At 39.5% G+C, this 22071-nt stretch overlaps 1 protein-coding gene across 6 annotated transcripts in view; it reads left to right on the top strand.

Moving 5' to 3' along the window:
* Window positions 1-22071, top strand: part of LOC121283226 (nucleosome assembly protein 1-like 4) — a 95769-nt gene that overhangs the window by 11736 nt on the left and 61962 nt on the right. For 5 of the 6 annotated variants that reach the window (XM_041197538.1, XM_041197539.1, XM_041197535.1 and 2 more), the window contains exons 2-4: window positions 13338-13371; window positions 15813-15880; window positions 19810-19909. In XM_041197538.1, coding sequence (XP_041053472.1) covers window positions 13355-13371; window positions 15813-15880; window positions 19810-19909 — 185 coding nt within the window. In that variant the 5' untranslated portion in view covers window positions 13338-13354. Of the gene's footprint in view, window positions 1-13337; window positions 13372-15812; window positions 15881-19753; window positions 19910-22071 lie in introns of those variants that run through there. The other variant, XM_041197540.1, reaches the window with a different exon arrangement.

Here is a 22071-nt window from a genome sequence, read left to right as displayed (position 1 = left end):
AAATGCTTCCTATGCTAGATGCTGCTCAGGAGACAGCTGGTTTTCAATATGCAACACTAGAGTTACATTACCCCTTGTATACGTAAAGTAAAATTTCACTTTCTTTAATGCTTCCTATGGGTCAGCAGTAGAAAGTGGCCTGTAACTCCCATCAGTGTTGTGACCAGAATGGACTTCTGGATGTTACCATTTTAATTAGTTATTACTTATTTGTTCTGCACTGCTCTGAGCTAGAAAAGTCCTTATTTTTTCTTATTTGTCCAAGGGGTGATGATCCCATCGCACTCCTCCCTTATGCTTAATACCCTCTGTTTATTTCCTACTTATTTTAAAATCTTCATGTATGTGTGGAACTCTATTTACATGCAACTTGTTTGCTTGATTATAACCTGTGAATATCCAGTACTACTACTTTTATTCCTCTCTCTAGTTCTTTTGCTGACTGTTAATGTGAGTAAAAGAAATGGAGCAGAAAGGAAACTCAAAGATCTATGAAACTTTAAAGGCATGAAACACCAAGAGATAGCAGCAATATGTGGAACTATGCTATTGAATTCATGGTGTCAGTGTATACCACTGGAAGTGATTCAAGAGAATGTTCAACAATTGCACCAACATATAAAACAGTATTAAATTTTGAGGCAAAAGAAATAGAACAAAAATTGAGTAGGAACCAGGAGATTTTTTTTGTCTTATCTCAGTTTACAGAGGACATCTGGTAGCCATTGTAAAATGAGCAGAAAAGCATTTTCAAACAAAAGTAAGATAATCGTATAGATAAAATGTCCACAGTCTGGTTACTCCACAGTGGTAGACAAACCAGAAGATTATATGACCTTATAATATATGAACAAACTATGAGCTTCACTTAGTCTGCAGAGGAGGAACTTTTAAGTGGTAAATTATCAGATGTACTTTAATAGTACCAAAAAACAGAAATGGTCAGTTGTAATCACTTATGTACAGTAACATTTAAATATATTTCTGATTCTACACAATAGTGGCTGCAGTTGTTGAAAAAATGAATAAACTTAAATTCCTGGAGGCTTTGAACTTATTGCACATTAAATATTAGTATTGATTTTATTTTTAAAAATGCAAATTACATTTGTTTACACTATCTGTTGGTGCAATATGTATCTGCCCATCCAACCTGGGAGAGGGAAGTTATGTTAAATGTTAGAGCTTTTCTCTGTCCCTGATCATAATTTCGGTTTGAGACATAAGTGTTGTGTCGAGACATATTCCTTTGAAGGTGAATTAAATATTGTAGAAGAACAAATAGATCTTGGAGTACTGATACATAAACCACTAAATCAACAAGGTGTAGCACAAGATTGATAAAATCATACAGAGTGCAAACAAAGCATTGGGGTTCACTTATAGAATCATAGAATGGTTACAGCACAGGAGGAGGCCATTTGGCCCTTCATACCTGTGCTGGGTCTGCGAGAGCAACTCACCTCCATCTATCCCTTGGTTCCTGAAAGACCAAAAATCTGCCTGTTGGCCTCAAATATGGTCAACAGTGGAGCATCCAGAACCCTCTGGAGTAGAGAATTCCAAACATTCATAACCCTTTGGATGAAATATTGCTGTCCTGAATGATTGGCCCCTTAGCATGAAACGAGCCCCCTCGTTTCAAGATTCCTCAGGTAGGAGAAACAACCTCTGTGTCTATCCTATCAAGCCCTTTCAGAATCTTTTATGTTTTAATGAGATCATCTCTCGTTCTTCTAAACCTTGGAGGATATAGGGCCAGTTTATTCAGCCTTTCATCATAGGACAGCCCTGTCATCCAAGGGATCACCTAGTGAACCTTGGCTGTATTGCCTCCAATGCAAATACCCTTCCTTAAATATGCTGTCCAAAATTGCACACAGTACTCCAGGCATGGTCTCACCAAAGCCCTTACAATTACAGAAAGACTTCTTTATTCCCTTGTAATAAAGGCCAATGTGCCATTTGCTTTCCTAATTGTTTGCTGTACCCACATGCTGACTTTTTGGTTTACAAGTATTTCCAAGTTTCTCTGGGCATTTATAAGTTACACAACATTTTTAAAAAAATTATGGCACTTTGTTATCTACTCACTGCACCTGTCCATAACTTTTTTGCAGCCCCTGTGTCCTCCTCACAGCTTGCATTCCCACCTAGCTTTGTCTCATCAAACTTAGATACATTACTATGTCTCTCTCTCTCTCTCTCTCTCTCTCAATATAGATTGTAAATAGCTGAGGTCCCAGCACTGATCCTTATGGCATTTCACCATGCGTAGCTCGTCCTCAGTTGGCCCCACTCCTCCTTATACCACGCTTTTATTATATTTAAAGAAATGGAATACAAAAGCAGACAGATAATGCTTAATTTATTTGGAATGTTGGTTAGACTAATATTAAAATGCCATTGATGGTGCAGTCTGATCATATAACTAAAAAGATACCTAAGCACTGCAATGGAGGTAGTACAGCCAAGGTTCTCTAAGTTAATTCCTGGAATGAGAGGCTGTCCTATGATGAGAGGATGAATAAAGCGGCCCTATATCCTCAAAGGTTTAGAAGAATGAGGGATGATCTCATTACAGGGAATATTTACAAATGCCCCTGAATTGAGAGGATATAACTATCCATATAGATTTAGCATGCTGGTTTTCTTTTCCTTGGAATGAAGAGAATCAGGACGAGACAAAAGCAAAATATAGCAGGTGCTGGAAATCTGAAATTGAAACAAAAATTGCTGGGAACTGGTGGTTAGGATTGGAACTGGAATGTACTGCTTGACAGTGTGGTGAAGGAAGGGTCAGTTGAGGCTTTCAAAGGGGTATTGAATCATTATCTAAAAAGGAAAAACTGCTGAGCTTTGAGGAAAAAGCATGGGAGTGGCACTAGGTGAATTGCTCCTTCAGAGGGTCAGCACGGATACGACAAATTGAAGCCCGCCTTCTGTGTTGTAATCATGCTGCTGTTCTATGAAATACCTATTGGACAAGGTGACAAGACTTATGATAGAGATCTTTAACATTATGGATGGGTTTGATAGGTTGGATTTCCAAATTGTTTGCCATTTGATTGGGACCTGAACACAGGACATAAATATATATGGCTTCTTACTCAGTGGTAAGATTGTCCAATTGGCACATGGAGTGATTGAAGTGGACCGCATTGATATGTTAATGGAGAGGCTTGAGAGAATTGAGTAAGGTATAGAGTGAAAAAACAAAAACAGAATTAACTGGAAAAACTCAGCAGGTCTGGCAGCATCGGCGGAGAAGAAAAGTGTTGACGTTTCGAGTCCCCATGACCCTTCAACAGAACTGAGTGAACATTAGGAGAGGGGTGAAATATAAGCTGGTTTAAGGTGGGGGGCATGGGGGGGAGAGAAGTGGGGGCGGGGGTGGTGTGGTTGTAGGGACAAGCAAGCAGTGATAGGAGTAGATAATCAAAATGTCACAGACAAAAGAACAAAGGTGTTGAAGGTTTAGATAATATCACCACCATCAACACCTCTTTGTTCCTTTGTCTGTGACATCTTTTGATTATCTGCTCCTATCACTGCTTGCTTGTCCCTACAACCACACACACACACACACTCCCCAACCTTAAACCAGCTTATATTTCACCCCTCTCCTAATATTCACTCAGTTCTGTTGAAGGGTCATGAGGACTCAAAACGTCAACTCTTTTTTTTCTCCGCCGATGCTGCCAGATCTGCTGAGTTTTTCCAGGTAATTCTGTTCTTATTTTGGATTTCCAGCATCCGCAGTTTTTTGTTTTTATCAAGGTATAGAGTGATATGGGAGCAGGGTGGAAAGAAGTGGAAGGAAGCTCTTGAATATAAACACTTGTATAAGCCAGTTGATCTGAATTACCTGTTCTGTGCCTGTAACTGTGTAAGAGAATGGAGTTTGACTTGCAGGTGTGTGAAAATCAACTCCAGTGCCAAACCTTGGTCTATAGTAATGCAGATTGGAGAACCTGGCACAGAAATCAGTCTTTGGGCATAAGGGAAGTGAATAGGGTGGGCACAGAAATCGTTCCATTGTGGATTGAACCATAGGACTGAAGGACATTGTCTAAAAATTAAAGTCAGACCTTTCAGGAATAAAATTAGGAAATGCTTCTACATGTAAAGAGTGATAGAAGTTTGGAATTCTCCTGTAAGTGACAATTGATGCTATATCAATTGTAAATTCTAAAACCAATTGTTTTTATTATCTGAAGGCATTAAAAGATATGGGACAAAGGCTGGCATATGGAGTTTTGTTATAGATCAGCCATGATCTTATTAAAAGGCAGAACAGATCTTCTGTCCCTGTGTTTAAAGGGTGTTTTCTATTGTTGCATTTCTGGTGTCAGCTAATGTGAGCATTATAACATTTCATTTCTATAGTACTTCTAACATAGAAGAAATGCCCCAAGGCACTTTAGAGGCATCAGGAGGAACTAATGGACAAAATTGATGAACCATAATGCAAGAAATCAGAAGAAATTAACTTTTGAGACATGCTTATGTAAAATCTGGATGAGAGTGTAAGCTTGATTGCTGTCATTTTGTCTGAATTTGATTGTTGTGGCAGCTTCTTTTGTTCATTGGCATTTGGGTCTGGACTACATAGAGACTTTTGCAGGACTGAATGAAGATGCCTACATGAGACTTAAGAAGTGAGATTTTCACAAATGTTATTGCATCAGAGGCTACAAAGTCATAGGTCTTGCAGCTTAACATTGTAAGAAATGTGTTCCAAAAATATACTTATTCAACAATCCTACCATTCTTGGTTTTAGTTTAAGCATAGCATTTACCACCTTGTGGGGTTAAAAAAAAAGTGATGGCCACTTTGGGAATAGTTGACAAGTAGTAGTTTGATGACATAGCACTCATAAGAGTGCAAAGTTTGTTTCATAGAAAAGTAAAATACTGCAGAATACTGCAAAATAGCAGCAAATGTTGAAAATACTCAACCAGGTCAGGTAGCATCTGTGAAGAGAGTAAAACGGATTTGGGTTGATGGCCTTTTTTTGTTTCATAGCCTGCTTTTAGAAACTGCCTTCCAACACCAGCTCTATAATCAATAGTACAGAGAACCCCCAAAGATCTTGAGTTATTGGAAAAATTACGTCTAAAAACTTGGGCATACATTTACTTTCAAAATGGAGGCATGGGAAATGTTGCATTTAGGATAGAATGATAGGTGGTAGAACTGAAAAGAGCAACAATATAATTATTGGCAAGCGAAGTGAGCGAAAGTAGGGTTTAAAAAAAAAATAAAGTAGACTGTTAATCTTGTGGTTAAATGTTCAAACTAATATTTCACAAACAAAATATTGAAGGTGTTTTCTTAAATAGAAATTCTTACAGAATGAAGAGCATGTAGTATTTGGTGCTCTTTCCTGTTCCTGATGTCAGTGTTTCACAACCAGTGGATTACTTTTGAAGTGTAATTAGTGTTTAACAAATGTGATAATTATTTAAACAATGCAAGGCCCCACAAACAGCAAATTAATAAATTACCAATTAATCTGTACTTGCTGGCATAGGTCTTCCAAATGCTATCCTTGTCAATGAAACATACCCTGTGGATGAATTTTTAAAAAAATACCGTAATGCTCTGTCAATTATGACCAGTCAGTGTTAATTGCTGCACAAACCAAATCCCAGAGAGAAATTTGGCTTACAGGCCACAACCTTTTTTTGCATTCAAATGACGAGAAGATGACATACCAATCTCTGCAGTAAGAGGTCCAGTACACTTTGGGGCTTTTAAAAAGTAAAAATTTTATTAACAAAATATAACTTCTCATAAAATTAGTTACATAATTAAGGTTAGTCTTATAAAACATTCCCCAAAACACTACTTGGTCAAACCCACAAGTAAATGCTTTCCAGGCAGCACTCCCTTATAGAAATTTAAATATGGAATCCAGTAATATCTTACAAGGCAGACTGCTGTAGCTTCAGTAAAGGTATATTACCACATGATCTTTGCCCTCTTCCACTTTGTTATGGAATTCACTGCAGAATCAAACTGCATGCTGCAGCCCAAGACTCAACAGTTCAAACAGCTCCAGCCATCTCCAACTATCCAGCTCAATAGCTATCTCTAGCTCTTTCTACCTCAACAGCTATCCACAGTAACTCTAATATACCCTTTTCCCCTTTCATCCCAGTCCCATTGTTCTCTCATCCCTTTGAAATTCAAACCCTTCCAAATATAAGATCTTTCATGTTTCCATCTTGTCTTTGCTTTTGGGTCAATAAAAATATAATATCCCCACTGCTACTTACCTATGGACTTTTGCAAGATGCAAACATTTTCCTTGATGCCTCTGACTCGCCTTTGAAATTCCACAACCTCCAAAATTTATCTAAAAATGCAAATATTTAATCTATATATACCTCAAACTTAACACTTTTCATGTTTGCAGACAGCTTGACTCCTAGCTTAATTAAATCACAGAGATACCCAGCCTTCTTTACAGAGCAAGACAATATTCCCCAAAGTATTAAAAACAATAACATCCATTCTCAGTGTTTACATACTAAATTTCCCAGTTAGTGCAGGCCAAGATTCTACTGTGCCATGTGTTTTGAAACAACAGTGTTAACTGTTAGCTATGTAACAAAATAAACAAATCAAGTTGCTTATAATTGCCATTGACACATCGGCTTGCCTCTAGATGATACTTGCCTCTAGATGATAAATCAATTTAACTAATTGAGAAACAACTAATGGAGTACTGCAGATCACTGTTTATGAGGCAAATGGACCTGATCATGAAATGCATTGTAGTTTTATCATTCCTAGAAAACCTTTCACTTTTGTTAAATTTATGTTTTAAACTCCTCCAGTGGCAGAATGACTATTTAGGGCAAGGCATATGAACATAAAAATTAGGAGCAGGAGTGGGTCACTTAGCTCCTTGACCCTGCTCCGTCATTCAATAAAATCATGGCTGATCTGAATGTAACCTCAACCCCACGCTCCTGCCTACCCCCAATAACCTTTCACCCCCTTGTTAATCAAGAATCTATCTAGCTCTGCCTCGAAAAAATATTTAAAGACTCTGCTTCCTCCGCCTTTTGAGGAAGAGAGTTCCAAAGGCACTTGAGTGAAAAAATTTCTCCTCATCTCCTAAATGAAATGACCCCTTATTTTTAAACAGTGACCCCTAGTTCCAGATTCTCCCATAAGAGGAAACATCCTCTCCACATCCACCCTGTTAAGACCCCTCAAGATTTTATATGTTTCAATCAAGTCGCCTCTTACTCTAATAAAAACAAAAAAACTGCGGATGCTGGAAATCCAAAACAAAAACAGAATTACCTGGAAAAACTCAGCAGGTCTGGCAGCATCGGCGGAGAAGAAAAGAGTTGACGTTTCGGGTCCTCATGACCCTTCGACAGAACTTGCGTTCGAGTCCAAGAAAGAGTTGAAATATAAGCTGGTTTAAGGTGTGTGTGTTGGGGGGGCGGAGAGATAGAGAGACAGAGAGGTGGAGGGGGGGGCGGTGTGGTTGTAGGGACAAACAAGCAGTGATAGAAGCAGATCATCAAAAGATGTCAACGACAATAGTACAATAGAACACATAGGTGTTAAAGTTGGTGATATTATCTAAACGAATGTGCTAATTAAGAATGGATGGTAGGGCACTCAAGGTATAGCTCTAGTGGGGTTTTTTTTATATAATGGAAATAGGTGGGAAAAGGAAAATCTTTATAATTTATTGGAAAAAAAAAAGGGGGAAGGGGGAAACAGAAAGGGGGTGGGGATGGGGGAGGGAGCTTACGACCTAAAGTTGTTGAATTCAATATTCAGTCCGGAAGGCTGTAAAGTCCCTAGTCGGAAGATGAGGTGTTGTTCCTCCAGTTTGCGTTGGGCTTCACTGGAACAATGCAGCAAGCCAAGGACAGACATGTGGGCAAGAGAGCAGGGTGGAGTGTTAAAATGGCAAGCGACAGGGAGGTTTGGGTCACCTCACCGTCCAAGGACCCAAACACTCCTTTCAAGTGAAGCAGCATTTCACTTGCATTTCCCCCAACTTAGTCTACTGCATTCGTTGCTCCCAATGTGGTCTCCTCTACATTGGAGAGACCAAACGTAAACTGGGCGACCGCTTTGCAGAACACCTGCGGTCTGTCCGCAAGAATGACCCAAACCTCCCTGTCGCTTGCCATTTCAACACTCCACCCTGCTCTCTTGCCCACATGTCTGTCCTTGGCTTGCTGCATTGTTCCAGTGAAGCCCAACGCAAACTGGAGGAACAACACCTCATCTTCCGACTAGGGACTTTACAGCCTTCCGGACTGAATATTGAATTCAACAACTTTAGGTCGTAAGCTCCCTCCCCCATCCCCACCCCCTTTCTGTTTCCCCCTTCCCCCTTTTTTTTCCAATAAATTATAAAGATTTTCCTTTTCCCACCTATTTCCATTATATAAAAAAAAAACCCCACTAGAGCTATATCTTGAGTGCCCTACCATCCATTCTTAATTAGCACATTCGTTTAGATAATATCACCAACTTTAACTTTAACACCTATGTGTTCCATTGTACTATTGTCGTTGACATCTTTTGATGATCTGCTTCTATCACTGCTTGTTTGTCCCTACAACCACACCCCCCCCCCACCCTCCACCTCTCTGTCTCTCTATCTCTCCGCCCCCCACACACACACCTTAAACCAGCTTATATTTCAACTCTTTCTTGGACTCGAACGCAAGTTCTGTCGAAGGGTCATGAGGACTCGAAACGTCAACTCTTTTCTTCTCCGCCGATGCTGCCAGACCTGAGTTTTTCCAGGTAATTCTGTTTTTGTTTCGCCTCTTACTCTTCTATATTCCAGTGGATTCAGGCCTAACCTGTCCAGCCTTTCCGCATAAGACAATCTGCCCATTCCTGGTATTAGCCTAGTAAACCTTCTCTGAACTGCTAATGCATCTACATCTTTCTTTAAATAAGGAGACCAGTACTATACACAGTGCTCCAGATGTGGCATCACCAATGCCCTGTACAACTGGAGCATAACCTCTCTACTTTTGCAATCAATTCCCCACACAAATTATAACATTCTATTCGCTTTCCTAATTACTTGTTGTACCTGCATACTGTGATTTTTGTGATTCATGCACAAGGGCACCTAGATCCCTTTGAATTTCACCTCTGCAATCTCTCACCATTTGGGTAATCTTTTTTATTCTTCCTGCCAAAATGACTGATTTCACTTTTGCCCCCTTTACTCCATTTGCCAGACCTTTGTCCACTCACTTAGCCTGTCTGATGTCACTTTGTAGCCTCCTTATGTCCTCTTCACAACTTATTTTCCTACCTTTGTGTCATCAGTAAATTTAGCACCCATTCCCTTGGTCCCTTCATCCAAATCATTTATATAAATTGTAAAAGGTTGAGGCCCCAGCAGTGATCCCTGTGGCACAACACTTGTCACACCCTGACAACCAGAAAAAGACCCATTTATTCCAACTCTCTGCTTCCTTTATCAAATGCCTTCTGAAAATCTAAGTACAGTACATTCACCTGTTCCCCTTTATCCACAGCGCATGGGATGCCTTCAAAGAACTCCAATAAATTGGCTAAACATAATTTCCCGTTTACAAAACCATGTTGATTCTGCTCGATTGAATTTTTTGAAGTGCCCTGCTATAACATCTTTAATAATAGCTTCTAACATTTTCTCTATAAAAGATGTTAGGCTAACTGGCCTGTAGTTTCCTGCTTTGTCTCCCTCCCTTTTGAATAAAGGAGCTACATTTGCTATTTTCCAATCTAATGGAACCTTCTCTGAATCTAGGGATTTTTGGAAAATTGAAACAAGTGCATCAACTATCCCACTAGCCACTTCTTTCAAGATCTTTGGATGAAATTCATCTGGACCTGGGGATTTGTCAGCCTGCAGCCTCAACAATTTGCTCATAGCACTTCCCTGGTGATTGTAATTTTCCCGAGTTCCTCCCTCCCTCCCATTTCCTGATTTGCAGCTATTTCTGGGATGTTACTTGTGCTTTCTAAAGTGAAGACCAAAGCAAAATACCTGTTTAATTTATCCACCATCTTCCTGCTTTCCACCATCAAATCCCCAGGCGTCCACTTTATAGGACCAACACTCATTTTGTTAACTCTTATTTAAATATCTATAGAAACTCTTACACTCCGTTTTTATATTACTAGCTAGCTTTCTCTTGTACTCTAATTTTTCTCTCCTTTTTAATCTTTTTGTCATTCTTTGCTCTATATATACTTTCCAATCACCTGACCTGCCACCCATCTTTGCGTAATTATCCTTTTTCTTGGCCTGATACTGTTGTTAACTTTTTTAGTTAACCACGGATGGTGGGCCCTGCCCTTGGAATTATTCTTTCTCATTGGAATGTATATATTCTGTGTATTTTGAAACACCCCTTTAAATGTCTGCCACAGAACTTCTATTGACATATCCATCAACCTCATCTGCCAGTTCACTTTAACTAGCTCTGTTTTCGTGCCCTTACTTAAGTTTAAAATACTAACCTTGGACGCACTCATTTCTCTCTCCAAAATGAATGTAAAGTTCAATCATATAATGATAGCTGCTACCTAGAGGTGCCTTCACTAGGAGATTATCAATTAACCCTACCTCATTGCTCAGTACCAGGTCTGGTTGGCTCCAGAACATGCTGTTCTAAGCAACTATCCCAAAAACATTCTATGAACTCCTCACCTATGCTACCTTTGCCCACCTGATTTTTCCAGTCTATATGTAGATTAAAATCCCCCATGATTATTACGTACCTTTCTGGCAAGCTCCCAAATAAGATTTGTATTCTCTGTCCCTTCCTGTCACAGTCTGTTTATCATTTCCCATATTAATACCTGTCTCTCTTGCCTTGTCTCTACTCTTTGGTTTACCACATCTTCCCAGATTTGATCCCTTGCCCCCACTATTCAATTTAAAACCCTCTCTACTTCCTTAGTTAGGCGACTCATGAGGACACCAGCCCTAGCACGGTTCAGGTATAGACCATCCCAATGATACAGATCCCACTTTCCCCAGTGCCCCACAAACCAGAGCCCACTTCTCCCACACCAGTCTTTGAGCCATACATTATTTCTCTAATCTTATTTGTCTTATGTCAATTTGCACGGGGCTCAGTAATAATCCAGAAGTTATTACCTTTGAGGTTCTGCTTATTAATTTGGTGCATAGCTCATCATACTGACTATGCAGAGCCTCCTTCCTCATCCTGCCTATGTTGTTGGTACCTATATGGACCATGACCACTGGATCCTCCTCCTCCCATTGCAAGTTCCTCTCTAGCCCTGATCAGATGTCCCGAACCCTGGCACAAGGCAGGCAACAAAGCTGTCTGGACTCTCACTCTTTGCTACAGAAAACATTGTCAATCCCCCTTATGATATTGTCCTCTACTACCGCTACATTCTTTTTTGCTTCCCCCATGGATGGCTTCCTGTACCACGGTGCCATGGTCAGTTTGCGCATCCACCCTGCAGTCCCAACTCTCATCCAAACAAGCTGAGAAATCCTCAAACCTGTTGGACAATTGCAGAGGCTCATACTCCTGCCCACTGGGTCCCCTTACCTGCCTCACTCGCAGTCACACCCTCCTGTCCCTTACCACTGACCAAATCAGAAGACCCTATCCTAAGTAGTGTGACCATCTCCTGGTAAAAAGCATACACATAACTTTCCCCCACCCTGATGAGTCGCAGAGTCTCCAGCTCAGTGACTCTGAGCCGAAGTTCCTCAAGCCGCAAGCATTTACTGAGATGTGTTTGCCCTGGATCACAATGTTATCCAGGAGCTCACACATGCTGCAGTATTGACACATCACCTGTCCTGCCATCCTTGATGTATTTTAAATAATTACCTCATTATATTTATGTTGCTTTCTTATATATTTTATTAACTTTACCACCAAATTGTGTACTATTTTAAACCTTAGGGATGGAATAGAACATACCCACTTACCAGAAACTCACCAAACAGCTTTTCTCTGCAGTAGAGTAAGGACCAATTTCTATGGGGCGAGAAAGATAGAAAGAGGAAACAAACAGCTCCTTCACCAAACTCCCCTCACCCCAAACTCCCAAGTCTTCACTCAGTCAGTCACCTGCACTTGTTTGCCAAGGCTCCACTAAAGAACACTGAACTGGGACTACAGTAACAAGTTTCAACCAGTTTCTGATGAAGAGTCATACGGACTCAAAACGTTAACTGTATTCCTCTCTGCAGATGCTGTCAAACCTACTGAGTTTTTCCAGCTATTTTTGTTTTTGTTTCAGATTTCCAGCATCCGCAGTATTTTGCTTTTATCTAATTAACTACTCAACTTGTATAGCTAAGAGTGAGTTTACCTGTCTAAACTGCAAGAAAGAACTTAGCTTGCTGACACAGTACTTTCCAGTTACTGCTAATAACAGACTAGATTAGATTTTAAGAGCAAAATTTAAGAACAAAATTAACACTTAAAACACCCCTCTCACCAGACTCCAAGCCTTCACTTCCAGTTAGTCAGCTGCACTCCGTTTGTTAGCCCTATGGAATCATAGACCTTCAAGAAAGTGGGGTGCAAATTAGAAGAAAGTGGATCACTGTGCATTGTGCACAGCTATTTTGTGTAGTCTCTTGAGAGTACTGTTGGTGTTCTTTCAGTTTGTACCACACTTTCACAGTTTATTCCAGATGAATGAAAGCTCAAAAGCTACTTCCCCGTTCTCCCGATGCATTTTATGATTGTTTGCAGAAGTCAGTGTGATATTTTCACTCAGCTGCTCTATTACATTTATGTTAACAATGAGAATGCGATTCTATTTATTCCTAAATTCCAGTTTCAATTGCACTTAACATCTAAGATATGCCTATTGAGGCGGGCAAAAATGTTACTTTCGAAGAAATATTCCATCTTATTGCAGAGTATAATAATTATAATCCTCTTAAGTATTATTGAAATCTTATAATCCATTGCCATCTTTAGTAACTATGCAGGTTGCTGTTCTGATCTTTATAACATTTAACTTATTGTTGCTGTACTCCAGTTTTATTGTTTAAGGCCAATAATTCTAGCCAACATCTCACTGAGACATCACTTTCAAAGATTGGCAACATGCTGACGTGCAGATCTATATCTATAATTTAATCACGGGCAAATGCTTAAATTTTCTCGCTGCCATGGGTTCAATTTTCTGTCTGTTCATAGTTAATTTTCCTCCCTTAAGAACCTTAAGCAGCTGCTTGTTAGATCGCACTATGATAGAAGATGGTACCCTTCGTAGCTATGTACCTGTAAACATAACACACTGACCTTTTTCTCTGTATGTTTCCTAGGTGGATCAACGTGAAAGATGGCTGATAAGAACAGGTAAGGCAAATTGATGCCATTATCTTGGCCACTTGTATTTATATAAAGTGCTATTTGATTTGGGAAAGATGAACACGGCAGCAGTCAATATCCCACAAGATTTAACAATTTCTAATTGGATAGCTTTGCATTATCAAGTGTAGTTTAGGTTGTGAAATTCAGTAAATTAATACAGATTACAGTACTAAAGAGATTTGGAGGATAATCCGTTATCTGTTCTTTCCCCACATGGGGAACTCTTGTTTTCAATCATGTTTCAATCATGAGCACTTGGCAGGTGGAAACTTGGTACTTAACCCAAGGGAGCAGGAAAGGAAAAACTCATCCATTTCTGAGGATCTTCTCACTTGTTGCAAGAAAGCTAAGATCCTGCCTCTCAATTCTGCTTTGCTGCCATTTTCTGAATGAAGAAACTAGAACACTGAATCATAGCTCAGCTGACATCTGACAACTGGGTTCTCTAAATAGGTGCACAAAGCAGCAAGTCTGAGGGCAGCATAGGAACTGGGAGGCCCCATGCAAATTACAGTGTTATTGCTGTTGCACTCTAATATTATTAAAGGCAGTGACATAGTTACTTGGGTTTTTATGAGTGACAGACACATCTGATGTCTTGATTCTACCCTACCAAGTGCTTCACTAGAGATAGTGGTAGAATTTATTATTTATGATCTCATCTCTGACTGGTCTAATTGTATGTTGTTCGTCTGACTAGATTGAAGATATTCATAAAAGTATAATGAAGAAATCAGTGCTTGCATTTCCATTTGTAATTTAGGAATTAAGTTTTGATTTCAAGAGACTGGAATGGAACAATTGGAATCCCAATGATTTGCCCTGGGTTGTGTTTTGTGTTTATGTGGAGTCTATGATTTAAGCCTGTGATCATAGTAGAGCATCACTTGTTTAATTTTTGATTCCTGTGTGTACAGTAGAAATCTTGTTGAAAATGTCCAACTTAAGAATGCAGTATTCATTAGATATATAACTAGATGTAAAATACTGCCTTCTCATTTATTATGAGACAAATATGGCTTCCAGTTTAGTGCCAGGAAGGAGATTTGTGTCTATCCATGCCTGCACTTACAAATGGCCATTCAGTCATGATAGAATTGCAGTCACAGGTTTATAGGGATTGAGTCACAGCAGAAGTACAGCAAAAGTGGAAGTTTGTAGGACATGGAAATGGGACTAGGGAGCAGCTGGGATGGAGTGACAAGGGGTGAAAGTCCAGCATGCAGGAGACAGGGGAGGCAACAAGAAGGCATCAGTTCATGAGAGTTGGCATTGAGGGCAAGGGCTAGCTTTTGGTATGAGTATGTAGGGGATAGTGTCAGCTAGCTAGGAGACTCTGTCAGTTAATACATAAGTTTAGGAAAGATGGGATAATGTTAAAAGAAAGGAAGTGTTATAATTGCAGGATTTTTTTTATTCTTTGGGGTTGAGCGTCACTAGCAAGGCCAGCATTTGTTGCCAGCTCTTGAACTTGAAATGACTTGCTAAGCCATTACTGTGGATCTAGAATCACATGCAGGTCAGACCAGGTAAAGATGGCAGATGTCCTTCCCAAAAGGACATTAGTGAACCAGATGGGTTTTTACAACAATCTATAATAGTTTCATGATCACCATTACTGAGACTAACCTTCAATTCCAGATTTTATTAATTGAATTTAAATTCCACCATGGTGGGATTCAAACCCATGCCCCCAGACCAATTAGCCTGGGCCTTTGGATTGCTAGTCCAATTATGTTACCATTATGCCACCATCTTCCCTTGTACTATGAAGGTTTCTTAGCATAGATGTTCCCTGAGAACCATGCCTGTGAATTTAGTGGCACACCTCTGTGTGGAGTTAACTAGCTATCATGCTGGTCTTAAGTAATTTACGGCTGGGGGCTGTGATAATGGTGATGTAACTAATATGCAAGTTCCTCCAAAACCAAAGCATTTGTTTTGAGTCACTTGTAGTGAAACACTGGATAGATCAGATGTTGTACCTAATTGGAGTCTAGCCTTCATTGACTGGCCTGTTTGTCGGGTACCTCTTAGAAATTCCTCCTAGATTGTGCCCTCATTATCATAACATTGCTTAAACATGCAAGTATTAAGGAAATCAATTTAATGACGGTAGGGAGGGGATAGAAACTTTTTTTAAATGCTGAATTTAAACAGTCTTGAAATTGGGAATTAGGTACAATTTTTTTACCCCAGATAGGTTTCCAGTACTTAAACCAAGCTGCTACATGACTCTGATTTTGAAGAGCAGTTTAAACATGGGTTTTATGTTGGAATGTATTTCATAGACCATTGCTCTCTGCACAAACTGCTTGCTCATGATAAAAGAAGGCTCGGTTAAATCCACTTCCTCTTGTATTTGATAGCTCTCCTGCACTAACTGCTGATCCATAGCCCATCTGACATTCTGTTTTGTATTTCAGTAAAGGGGATGATGCTTCTGTAGAGCCTTTGGGAACGGACAAACTGCCAGCTGAGAGCAAAGGAAAAGGTACAGTTCTGGTCAATTAGATGGTATAGTTAAATATTAACTGATTTTTAAAATGGTTTAGTAATGGAATTAATGATTGTAAAAATTAAATGCCATGAATTTCCTTTTATTTCTTAACCCAGCTCTCTTGTGTATATCAGGTTTGCACTATTCATAAACTTCTGTCAGTCCTTTGGATTGGCATTCCATTCTGGTGTCATATTAAATCGCAACTGCAGGGTCTGCCTACCACCATTGAGACAAACAAACTAACCTGGAATATTGAATAATTTTGGTTTTGAAAAATAAATACATTTTATGGACACAAATTGCTTCAGTCTAAATTTTTTTATGAATGTCTTGTGTTCTTCCACTGCACATGAAGTTCATGCAGCAGTAAAAGAGCAAACTTTCAATTAATCTTTAAGCTATGCGTTGTCTGTCTTAAAGAAGTATGCATACTAGTGTGTTAAATTATTGCAGACCTAATCTTCTAATTTTTTAACTATTTATGATGGGGAAAGGCTATGTAACCACATTAATTATAGTATTGGCTTGGCTTTTTCTTTTGTGCTACATGGTGTGAAATTTAAGGCTTCCCTTTATTAAACATTTGTCTGAAATGCCTAAAAACAAGCTGCCATTAGACCACCCTTGATGGTCTCTATTTTTAATTGTCTGACCTTATAGTTTAAGTGAGACTGCTACATTTCTACCATATGTGGCAATGTTTTGGCAAGTTTTGTGCTGAGCTCATACCTATTGACTATTGGAATGAGATTGTCCAAACTTATTTCCTCTGAATCCATCTGCTAATGGTTCTCTTAGCTCACTGGAACAGATTTTAGTCACAGATTACAGAATGAATGTTTTGTATTTTAACAACATAAATCATCTATTCTGTTTTTATGTGGGATGTTGCTTCCATGCACATGTGTATCTATCTCTACTGGACTTGAGAGATCACGGTGCACACTTGGTCCTTTTCTTGTTTTGTCTCATTTTACTATACACTTTGGAAGGCATTGACCCCCAGGCACCTTCCATGTTTAGTGGTGTCTCTGCTATATGTTGCTTAGATGATCATTCTTTGTGTGGCCTTGGGCAATGAGTGTCATTAGGCTGTTTAACTGTGGTGAACTTCATAACTGAGTTCAATCATGGTCACACGCATTCTGCAGAAGGTGTCACCAGGGAATGTTGATGAGCATGAGCATATTCTGCACCCTCCCCTTAGCGCCCTCACCCCCTCCCCCACACTTTTCTGGACCAAAATGTACTGGTCACTCCATGCTGCCAGGTTGAGGGTAGATAGCTGGGAATAAACTAGGAATTCATATTTTCTGCTTTGAATCCCATGGTCTTGTTACTAGCTGGTTAACATCTCAAGATTATTAAGGCTATCGAGGGAGAATTACCTTTTTAAAAAATAGGAGTTAGTAGATATTGAATTTTTCATACTTTTGCACTGTAAAAGGTATTTTGGATGCATAGTATTTGTTATTTCACTGTTAGGGATTGCCTTCAAAAGTGGAAAATAAAACGCGAGAAAACAAGGAGGGCCACCACCTATGCCCTATGATCTCATGATCAGTAGAAATAGATGCCCAAGTCTCATGGAAACACCATTCCACATAAAAACAGAATAGATGATTTATGCTGTTGAAATACTAGCTATTCATTCTGTAATCTGTCATAAAATCTGTTCCATTGGGGGTAAAAGAACCATCAGCAGTTGGATTCAGGGGAGTATACTCTGTCTTCAGGTTGGACGGCAGCAAGGAATGCAGATCCTTCTAGCAGGAATTGAGGTTGCTTGAGTTGCTAGAACATAATTATAAAGCAACCTGCTCTAAATGGGCAAATAAATATTAAGGGTCTTCCCATAACTGTTAACTTTCCTTGATTTATAAAATGCCTCTTAGAATTTCCAACATTTTCTGTCTTAAGCTTTCCTGCATTTGTGGGTCTTTTAATCACAAGCACTAAAAATATTTTTAAAATCATGCTAGTATAAAGAATGAAACTTCTAGTGTTTTTAAAAAAAAGTCTTTAAAAGAGTGCTTCTGTCACTGACAAAGCTGTTTCTGTCTACTGTCACCTCCCTATCACCCCAGCCTCACTACTGTCACCACCTGCCTATAAATAAAATGTTTTCCCCAAATAGTTGACTAATCTATTCTTAAGTTCACATTTTCCTCTCCCCTGTTGCACCTGTTTCAACACTATTGAACTGCATGCCTTGCACTCCACTCCCCCCAAACTCCTCCAAGTCTTGAGACAGAATTTCCACTGACTAGTTTGCTGTTTTCCATTCCAAATATAAGGCATTTTTTTAACTTCCTGAAACCCAAACATGATGCACAGCTATTGTAATCAGTCATGGACATACTTGTCTCGACTATTATCATACCTTGCTTCTCACAGCCAAAACTCTAAGGTAGGATCATTAGATAAGGCATGGGTAACTTAAGGCTTTTCTCCGGATGAGGAGATAATGGTTGGCTCAGGGCAAAGAGGATTGGTGTTATTTCTTTTTAATGAATTCAAATTTCACCATCTGCCGTGGTGGGATTCGAACTGGTCCCCCTGGGTCTCTGGAGTACTAGTTATGAGGGACTAGCTGAAGTTATTTTGACTAATAGCAAACACCAGTCAACTATTAGGGTCATTAACTTGACCAGCTTGAACCCAGGTAGCTTCAGCTGCAGCTAATGCCCCAAAGTTGCATCTTACTAGGCAGATATATTCAATTTAACAAAAGGTTATTTCAAATTACTTAATTTAAATGCTCTGATAATTCACATTTTTGAACACTGAATTCTGGATTTATTATTTGCTTTGTTTAGATCATTTTTTTCTTCAGTGAAAAACAACTTTAGGGGTAGAAAGTAAATTCTACAAAATTGCCAACACTGTCACTACATTGAATTACCTCCACTTAACATCTCAAAGTCATTCCCCATGGAATATACAAGATCTTGCTTGAGCCCCATCTAGAATACTTCTTTTGGTTTTAGCCCCAGCATGGGTGATATAAAGACCCTAGAAAAGTTTCACAGGGCCACTGGTACCATTTTAAAAGCCCTCAGTTTTCACAATGGGCTGAGTGCATGAGTATTTTTTACTCTAGAAAAGCATATACTTTGGGGAGATTTGATAACTTGAAATTATTTAAAGGACTATACCACGTCCATGTGGAACAGCATAATTAAATTAATTAGGTTAGAAAGAACTCTGGGCTATGAGCATATGTTGCACATGAGCATAGAAGAGGTTAGAAATGAGATTTTTATTTTCAGAGTTTTTAGATCTTAGCAAGTTTCTAGCTTGTACATTTTTGAACAGATTTGCAGGCATTCAGAAGAGAGCTGGGTAGGGTCTGAGGCTTACCACAGGGTATAAAAGATAGGTGCAGCATTGGGTGATGCACATCATTTCATGACCTACTGGAACTTAATTTGATCATCTTTTGGAGGTTGAGAAGGCATGCAATAGATTTTCTTCCTCCCTAAATTGACCAGGCATTTTTTTAATGTTGTTTCTTGGAGGAGTTTATGTTAATGGCGACTAGATACATTGGGCCTTATGTGATCAGTTGCAACTTGTGTCTGAGACAGTATTTGCAGATGAGTTGATTCCTGTCTGTCATTTTTAAATGTGCCTAAGAGGAGTACCCAGATTAACTGGATTTAGGCCTATTGAAAAGGTTTGACAACGAGCAAAAATATTAATGGAGAGGTTTTTTTCATTGATTAAAATGCATTTAAAGCTGGATAATATATGGTAAGCGAAAGGTAAATTGTGATGTTGAGCTTCTGCAGATTTACTACCCTGTTGTATCAAGTAGGAAGGTACTGAAATGGGAGCCAATTGTGATTTTTTTTGTTTCAGATGTTGACTCTGCTACAGATGCTTTTATTCTGACCCCATGAATCCTTGTGTTACAGCAAAATTGACAGCCCAGGTTATGCAGAATCCACAAGTCTTAGCAGCTTTACAGGAAAGACTTGACAGTGTCACGCACACTCCTTCCAGCTACGTTGAAACGTGAGTACAACAGTGCACACATAAGATTGTCTAAAAATTAAATTCAAAGTTTGTCACCTTTAGAAGCATGTTCTTTGGCTGCAGCTTATCCAGAGTGCTTTGTTTCCTTCTGAGTTTCAGTTAATCTCTTCCGGCATTGCTTCTGGGTAGCCCGAGACCTGGAGTATGTTCTTTTTCCAATGATCCCATTGTGGCATAAGAGCAGATTTTGGGGGGGGGGGGGGGGGGGGGGGGCGGTTCTGAACCAAGATGTCATGTGACTAACACAGCATAGAATATTGCGCCATGAAAGGTACATGCCTCTCACATTTATAGTATTTTACATACTATATAAAATTTAGGATGCAAATCACTTAACTCCTCCCTCCCTATGCTTTCCTTTTTTTCTTTTTTTGTTCCTTCATAGGATGTGGGCGTTGCTGGCAAGGCTGGCATTTATTGCACACCCCTAATTGCCCTTGAGAAGGCGGTGGTGAGCCACCTTCTTGACAGCTGCAGTCCATCCAGCATTGCTGGTAAGGGAGTTCTTAGGTGGTAGAGGTCACAGGTTTGGAAGGTGCTGTCAAAAAAGCCTTGGTGAGTTGCTACAGTGCATTGTTTAAATTGTACACACTGCTGCCACTATGCATCAGTGGTGGAAGGAGTGAATGTTTAAGTTGGTGGATGGGTGCTGATCAAGTGGGCTGCTGTGCACAGGATGGTGTTGAGCTTCTTAAATGTTGTTGGAGTTACACTCATCCAGGCAAGTGGGTAGTATCCCATTGCATCCTTGACTTGTGCCTTGTACATAGTGGAATGCTTTGGGGAGCTGAGAGTCGAGTTTCTCACCTCCAGAATTCCCAGCCTCTGACCTGCACTTGTAGCCACAAATTTATATGGCTAGTCCAGTTCAGTTTCTGGTCAATTGTAACCCCCAGGATGTTGATAGTGGGGAATTTAGTGATGCTAATGCCATCAAATGTCAATCATCTCATGTTGATAATGTTCATTGTCTGGTACTTGTGTGGCACGGGTTATCAGCTCCAGTCTGAGTGTTGTCCAGTTCTTGCTGCATTTGGGCATGATTGCTTCAGTATCTGAAGAGTTGAGAATGATATTGAACTTTGTGAAATCATTGGCGCTCAGCCCTACTTCCGACCTTATGATGAAAGGGAGATCATCGATGAAGCGGTTGAAGATGGTTGGGCCTAGGACACTAGCCTGAGGAACTCCTGCAGTGATTTTCTGAGACTAAGATGATTGAACTTCAACAACCACAACCATCTTCCTTTGTGCCGTAGCTTAATATCTTATTGAAAGATGGCTCAAGTTACTACTCTATTGAACTAATTCCTGATTAGTTCAAGGAATGTAACATGTTTAGTGTATGATTTTGCTGTCTGATTTCATGTGACAATGCAAAACTGAAGGAGTTACCTAAGCAGAAAGATTAAGTTCCAAAATATAATAGAAATGTGCATAAGCTTCAATATCTCCAAAGCAGGATGAAGATACTTCTAAATATTTTGGGATACATTTTCAAACTCTACAAAAATTCCAGCATCCGCAGTTTTTTGTTTTTATCTCTACAAAAATCCATTCTGCCTGAGAACCAAAACATGACCTTGTGTGCAAACTATTCTGGGTCCATGGCTGTAAGGTGAATGATGAACCATGCTGTTGAAATACACAATAGGAGCAATTAAGGTTGGGCAATAAACGCTGGCCAGCAGCACTCGCAGATCAAGAATGAATCTAAAAAAACACAATAGAAACAGTCCTGATTACCACCGTGTTAATGACCTAACTGGAAGCTGACACGAACAGATGGTATCTGATACCACGCAAACAGAAGAAAAGCTGAATTTTACTAGTTTGCGACACATCAGTTTAAGTTCCTGTTTCAAAATAATGTCTCTAATCCCTTGTTTATTTCTAGTATGTAGTCAGACGCGGTTAAATGTTTTGAGTCTGCTTTTTTTTTATGTAACTCTTTCGAGTACAAACCCATTTCCATCTGTTTCAGATGAAGTTACATTGTTTCATAGTTTGCCATTGTGAGATTTGAACTCTTGATCTTGGGGTTACAAACCCAGTACCATAACCACTTGGCTATTTAGGCCAAGCTCTTGAGTCTGCTTATGGTGCACTCTTCCAGTTTCAACTAATTAGCTGCACTCAAC

The sequence above is a fragment of the Carcharodon carcharias genome, chromosome 10 (genome assembly GCF_017639515.1).
Source record: "Carcharodon carcharias isolate sCarCar2 chromosome 10, sCarCar2.pri, whole genome shotgun sequence".
Taxonomy (NCBI): Eukaryota; Metazoa; Chordata; class Chondrichthyes; order Lamniformes; family Lamnidae; genus Carcharodon; species Carcharodon carcharias.
The sequence above is the reverse complement of the archived record's forward strand: the minus strand, read 5'-3'. Positions and strand labels throughout refer to the sequence as shown.